Source organism: Xyrauchen texanus, chromosome 38, assembly GCF_025860055.1.
Source record: "Xyrauchen texanus isolate HMW12.3.18 chromosome 38, RBS_HiC_50CHRs, whole genome shotgun sequence".
NCBI classification, from domain to species: domain Eukaryota; kingdom Metazoa; phylum Chordata; class Actinopteri; order Cypriniformes; family Catostomidae; genus Xyrauchen; species Xyrauchen texanus.
In genome coordinates, this window is record NC_068313.1 from 15,601,414 (window position 1) to 15,608,563 (window position 7,150).

General features: G+C 37.5%; 1 protein-coding gene and 1 non-coding gene across 3 annotated transcripts; both read left to right on the forward strand.

The window, feature by feature from the left end:
- Positions 1-1,121: 1,121 nt before the first annotated feature.
- On the forward strand, positions 1,122-1,208 carry trnastop-uca (transfer RNA opal suppressor (anticodon UCA)). The gene has a single exon. It is a non-coding gene; the product is annotated as a tRNA-Sec (tRNA).
- A 194-nt stretch (positions 1,209-1,402) lies between these two features.
- Positions 1,403-4,654, forward strand: mrpl28 (mitochondrial ribosomal protein L28). Of its 2 annotated transcripts, none has more exons than XM_052110301.1 (6): positions 1,403-1,537; positions 1,746-2,057; positions 3,465-3,617; positions 3,808-3,942; positions 4,063-4,152; positions 4,371-4,654. In XM_052110301.1, exons 2-6 carry the CDS (start codon positions 1,770-1,772, stop codon positions 4,464-4,466), a joined length of 762 nt encoding a protein of 253 aa, XP_051966261.1. In that variant the 5' UTR covers positions 1,403-1,537; positions 1,746-1,769; the 3' UTR covers positions 4,467-4,654. The 2 variants fall into 2 exon arrangements, with proteins under 2 accessions (XP_051966261.1, XP_051966262.1); XM_052110302.1 differs by having other exon boundaries at positions 4,066-4,152.
- Positions 4,655-7,150: the final 2,496 nt, after the last annotated feature.

Sequence of the window (7,150 nt, forward strand, 5' to 3'; positions counted from 1 at the left end):
GTTTTCTGTGAGGGTTAGGTTTAGGGGTAGGGTTAGGTTTAGGGGATAGAATATAAAGTTTGTACAGTATAAAAACCATTATGTCTATGGAAAGTCCCCATAAAACATGGAAACACAACCTGTGTGTGTGTGTGTGTGTGTGTGTGTGTGTGTGTGTGTGTGTGTGTGTGTGTGTGTGTGTGTGTGTGTGTGTGTGTGTGTGTGTGTGTGTGTGTGTGTGTGTCTTTACCCAGATAGCACACGTACATATCCTAGATGTCTGTTTTAGATATTTTCATCTGGAAAGCATCACAATATAATTAACATCTGCTAAACATCTTAAAAAGATCAGATTGACAAACACTCTAAATCATAAATGTCTCGAAGATCTGCTGAATTTCTTATTGACATCCGAGAGGAAACGTCTTAATAGATGTATTGCAGATGAGCAACCGACATAAGATAATACATACTCCAGATGTAAACACACACATATAATAGACGTCTGGGTGATGTACGTGTGCTATCAGGGTAAACGAGTACTATAAGTGTAAGAGGAGAAATTCTAGTTATTATTTCGAATTAATTTATTAATGAATACATTTATTATAATTGTTGTATATCCCAAACAAGTATGCCAGCTAGTATATGTACTGCATGACGAGTAAGAAATCATTACTAAACACAATAGAAATATAAACAATCTCTGTATAACATGTATTAATTATTAAGGGTATTATTTTAACCTCTCACACATTGGCAACTATATCATGAAGCTAATAAGCAAAGACTAGCATTTTGATGAGGTTTTATGTCACAGGAAATTAAGTTGAATACGAAGTTTTAAACTGATTAACAAAACAATGAGACTATAATAATATGCAACAGTGAACATGTAAAGCTCCTCCCATATTTTGAACCAATAGCAAGTGACTAGTTTGCATGTGACAATACTCTGTGTTTTATCAAGGATGTCTCTTGCTTTCTACAATTCCATGCAACTGTATGCCATCAGAAGTTTAAAAGTATTATAATAAGAACTATTATTTGTAATTTGACTTCTCACTAATTTTAATCACCATAGATGTAACACATAACAAAGGAACGACCTTTATAAACACCTAATCATTACAGCTTAAAATGCCCGGATGAACCTCGGTGGTCCGGGGTGCAGGCTTCAAACCTGTAGCTGTCTAGCGACAGAGTGGTTCAATTCCACCTTTCGGGCGCAATAATATGGAACAGCTTGTTTGGACACTAAAGCATGTTCTTGAAGCTTATTGAGTAATTGTTGTTTTACATTTATTTGATCTAAATTAATATTCTTCAAATACTATATTACTTTAAGACCCCTTCGGAAAACAACTGCTGTGGAACCCGGATGTAGAACATGCAAACACTCCAGCGAACCAATCGCAGTGCTCACACCAGTGTCTGTCATAGGAAATGACGTCAGTTGCCCTTGGCCTGGATTTACAACGTGTTTTGTGCGTGGAGGTTTGCAGTCTGAAATTATCATGTGAGATAAAATTAACATTTTCAGTCGCGTGATTCATTGGTAAGGATACTATCATGTAAATTACTCTTTATTGTCTTTGCATTCTCAGATTTTTTTCTTAGCTTTCTTTCTTTTTGCTAACTTAAAGTTATATTATGTTAGATATAGATACAGTAGACCTTTTTCCAACATCTCTATTTTAGGTTAATGTATAGATAGTCCACTGTATGTGTATTAGCTCATGGTGTTTGATTATTGTTTGTTGAAGGTTTTGTCTCTCAGTCTGAGTAAAATGCCTCTACTTAAGTATTCACCAAAAATATGGGATGCCTTGAAGCTGCAGAAAGGCATCTACACCCGTCTACCCCAGCACTATCTCCGCTCTTTGCAGGACACCACCCCCCCAATCCCAGTGCACTGGAAAGCTCTAGGGGTCAAATACAGGGTCAACCCTGAAACCAGCCAAAGGGAGCGAGTGCAGGATGTGCCTATTCCAATTTACTATCCGCCTGAATCACAGGATGGGCTCTGGGGTGGAGAAGGCTGGATATCTGGGTTTAGATATGCGAACAATGATAAGGTATGAGACCAATATGTTCACATTTATGAAATGTAAGAGAACTGCATTAGACTGGAATGGAAAATGAGGAAATATGAATTCCTCTGAAGATGTCTATTTACCTTTTACTAGGGTGAATGCAGGCCAATTTGTACAACAGTTCCGGGCTCAATTCAAGTTAAGCTCAATCAATGGCACTTGTTGATTACCTCAAAAATGATATTGACTCATTCTTTGTTTTCTTTCAAAATAAAGGCAAAAATTGAGGTTACAGTGAGGCACTTACAATGGAAGTCATTGGGGCCAAATTTTAGAGGGTTTGAAGGCAGAAATATGAAGCTTATTATTTTATAAAAGCACTTGCATTCATTCTTATGTTAAAACTCACAATTTGAGCTGTAAAGATGTTTAAATAGTTGTTTTAGGTTTTACGTTGTACATGGTCATGGCAATGAAGTTGTAAAATTAGATATAACTTTACACAGAAAAGGTTGGTAAGCGATTTTATCACACTAAAATCATGTTTACATGCACATTGTTTAAATATTGTGGCTATAAAAGTGAGTATTTTAATGTTTACGGATCGGCCCCATTCACTTCCATTGTAAGTGCCTCACTGTAACCCAGATTTTGCTTCTTTTTAAAGAAAAGGAGGGAGGAGTCAGAATTTTTTTTTTTTGTGGTGATCAACATTATATCACAAATGTTGTCGATTGAGCTCAACTGGTATTGAACCCGGAATATTCCTTTAATTTCGACTCATCTCTCTTTTAAGTATAAATCTGGGTTACATTGGGGCACTTACAATGGAAGTGAATGTGGCCAATTCGTAAATGTTAAAATACTCACTGTTTTAAGTATAGCCACATGATGTAAACAATATGAGTGTTAACATGATTTTAGTGCAATAAAATCATTTACTAATCTTTTCTGTGTAAAGTTAAATCACATTTTACAACTTCGTTGCAATGACAATGTATCACTGTAAACCCAGCTTCACAGTTCTGCCTTTAAACCCTCCAAAAATTGCTGGCCATTGTAAGTGTCACACTGTAACAAAGATTTTAGCTTTTTTTTTCTTTTTTTTTAAAGAAAAGGCGGGATGAGTCAAAACAGCTCCAACCCGTGTCTGGCAAAGTCTATGGTAACTCAGATAACCTCTCTGTACAATCGTGCTTAGAAGAATATCAGAATAGCATTCTGTGATGCAGGTTGGTGGTGTTTTGGCCTACAAAACATTAGGCAGCTGGTTTTAATGGTGTGGCTGATCGGTGTATATCCTAGTATATAGGATGACATTGATTTAGCCAATGCCGCTTTATGATCGGAAAGTTCCCAACTTCACCTGAATTCACCCATTGTTTTTGTAATAGACATACACATTTGTAATCATAACATATCAAATGACAAAAGAGGTTTTGTCTTCAGCTCTCTACAAGGCTGCGCAAAACCTGGAAGCCACAGTTGTTCAGCCGAGAGCTGTACAGTGAACTCCTCGACCAAAAGTTCAATGTGACGGTCACAGCTCGCACACTAGACCTCATTGATGCAGCTTATGGCTTTGACTTCTACATTCTTAAGGTGAGATGTCCTCACAGGTCTGTTGCATTCAGTGTACTCAATATCTTCTTATGAAGAATTTGCTAAACTTAAAGCATCAGTTCAAGCTAAAATGTAAAAGTTTGAATTAGTTAATACATTTGGAGGTTTTACAAGTTAAGTTCATAGCAAAATTTAGTTCATAGCGTCTGCGTATCTCTTTCATAATCAGACCCCAAAGCAAGATTTGAACTCCAAGTTTGGAATGGATCTAAAACGTGCAATGCTTTTACGTCTGGCACGGAAAGACACTGGTCTCTACCCTGACGATCCATCTCGCAGGGAGAAGATCTACAACCGTTACAAGGTGAGAGTTAAGCAGATACCCGATGTTGTCTTCTCAACTCGCATGCTTGTCAAGAGCAGACCTTGGCTCGCAACTACAGAGTAATCGTAACCAGCTCTTGTATGTTGATTTTATCACAAGCAGCAGTTCGAGATCCCAGAGGAGGAGGCTGAATGGGTGGGATTAAGCCTAGAGGAGGCAGTAGAGAAGCAAAGACTATTAGAAAAAAAGGTAATGAATCTAATCTCTTGAACAGGATTGTGAAGTTGGGTAACCAGGGTATAGTATAATATGTAAATATTTGTCCTAAATGGAGGCTTAATGGAAGGAATATTCCACATACTGTGTCACCAAATAGAGTTCTGGAGGGAAAAAAAATAACTTATTCTGTCCTTAATGGTTATTGTGTTCAACCAGTCTTTCCCTAAATCTGGTTTTGTGTTTCTCAGGATCCAGAGCCTCTTCACAAGAGTTTGGTGGAGAAGTTTGTGAAGGAGCTTGCCATCAAGAAGCTCTCAGAGCCTCAGATTGTAGAGAAGAAGTGAAGATGTGTAAACTTCCCTCTCTTCCTTGATATCTGCTGGCTAATTGTAATAGCAGTCGGGATATTGATGAACATACAATTATGTATTTATTTAGTATTAACATCAGCAACGACATGCGACATATGTTCTGTAAATAAATGTCATTTTTACTTACATGACCCTTCAAAAATATATTTTTGTTTTTGAAAGAGTTTGATGCTTCTCTTCACCCTGGATGCATTATATTATTCAAAAAGACTACCGTAAACATGAGTAACGCCAGAAATTATTATTACCGTTTCAAATAACTTTATTGTAAAATTCAATTTTAAAAGTGCCTAGGAATCTTTATGAATCTTAATACCATTTACAAAAAGATTTAGTGGGGTTAGTTGTCTCTCTGGTTCTATAGATATGAAAAGTGTACCAACCCACCCCAATCTCCCAAACATTAAAAAGTTACGAGCAATAGAAATAAACAGAAAAGGAAAAAATGGTATCCATTTCCCAAATTTTTTTTGATGATTCTTAAAAGTAATGTCAATGGTGCTTCATAATTGTTATTTAGATGCCGCCTTCCTCAATACTCGAGGCCGCTTTACACAGTAATAGTATAACAGAGCAGAAACAAAATAGAAAAAATATCATAAAAGCACAAAAATCAATTAGCAGAAATTATAAAACAAAGCACACAAATAAAATTGACCTGGATTATCATAAAACAAAGCAAAAATTGTGAGTTTTAAATTAAGATTTGAAGGTAGACAAGGAGGAAAGTTGGGGAGTGAAAGACACATTACAGTAGTCGGTGGTGTCTAAATGTATTGTGGGTTTATGGGGTGGCTTGAATGAGTTTGAGACTTCCAGCCTGAAATGTTGCCCCTTTTCATCCCTGAGTGGGATCCCTCTGAGATCATTTGACTGATTAATGTTTTTATTAGGAAGTTTCATTTTTAAGTCTGTTATCACTGTTATTTTTTTTTCTTTAGTTATTAAAGCGATAGTGTGAACATATATCTAATAGTGTACAGATTGCCGAATACTCATATAAAGTAATCTCATTTGCATATGATAGATTGCTATGCTTTTTTAAATTCTGCATTTTACTACACAACGGTTTAGATCTGTTTATACACGTTGTGCTTTTATTTTAATTCAGTTGTGATCCAATTTCACGCACCACCGTCATTAGGACCAAGAGTGCATAAGTCAAGTATAGGCTACCACTCACACAACTACTTCATCACATACAATTAAAAATACATTTAGAATAGCATACTAACAAACTACTCATGTATCTGTATGACCTATACAAATGTATTGTATGGATATGTTAGGGATAGCATACTACCATAATATCCTTACTATTTCCATATTATGTGTATTGTGTGCAGTATGCAAGTGTTCTGTATGCAAAACTCAGATGAACTTCTTCCTTGGCCAAAGTGTGCAGTAAATGACAACACACTGCACAGAATAATGTATGCTTAATCTAACCTATTTTTCATTTGATGAATGAACCGGAATTAATATCAGCCGTAATTAGATGATTACTGGATGCCATATGTAACCGATCCTGTTTGACCCACTCCGAGCGGGATTCGAATCGGTGTCTCCAGCATGGGAGGCAGACATGCTAATGAGGAGGCTAAAAGGCTACAGCCTCTAGCGTAACTTGAGGCCAGGGGAGTGGTGGTGGTGTAGTGGGCCTAAGCACTAACTGTTAATCAGAAGGTTGCTGGTTCAATCCCCACGGCCACCACCATTGTGTCCTTGAGTAAGGCACTTAACTCCAGGTTGCTCCGGGGGGATTGTCCCTGTAATAAGTGCACTGGAAGTCGCTTTGGATAAAAGCGTCTGCCAAATGCATATATTTAAATGTGAGGTTTACACACTGCACAGCTACCTACCAGCTGGCTACCGTTACACTCACCCCCTAAACCTCACTCCCATCCGGGTCACGGCACCACTGTAACCGGTCCTGCTTGACCCGTTCCGAGCGGGATTCGAACTGGCGTCTCCGGCATGAGGAGGCTAAAGGCTACAGCCTCTAGCATCAGTCGCTAGTGTGCCTCTTGAGTACAGGGGAGTGAGGTTTACACACTGCACAGCTACCTACCAGCTGGCTACCGTTACACATACACAACGTGTAGCGTGTATTTTTCACTGCATGTTGTGTACTGTTTCACATTCAAAAATTCACATATCTAGACTTCCATTGAGCACATAGCCTCTCTTTTGTGTAATTTCTACATCTGTCATAGCACCCTGTAGAGAACATTAACCGTTACGGTGAATTAACATTACATAAATATATACAGCATAGTTACTGTAACTAGTGCGCAAACGTTTTTTTTTTTATTGTGTGCAATTTTTTCATGCTCGAAACCGAACAAAACTCTTGAAATTGGATGTGTGCTATATGTATTACACATTACATTATGAATGGAGCAATTTCCTAATGTTGTACTTTCCATGAGGCAATATTTCTGCAGTGCTAGTCGATGTTAAATCTTGTTAGTCTGAAGTTGCAAGATTTCAAAAGATACACACAAACACATACCCAGAGGTCAGCTGACCTACAGTATGTGATCGCACATACTGTATGTGAAGAAGTATTGTTGTCAAAAGGTCAATGAGTCATGAGGAATGGGTTGTGGGAAATCTCTTCTATGGAGAAAAAAAAAAAAGAAGACATCTTTGAC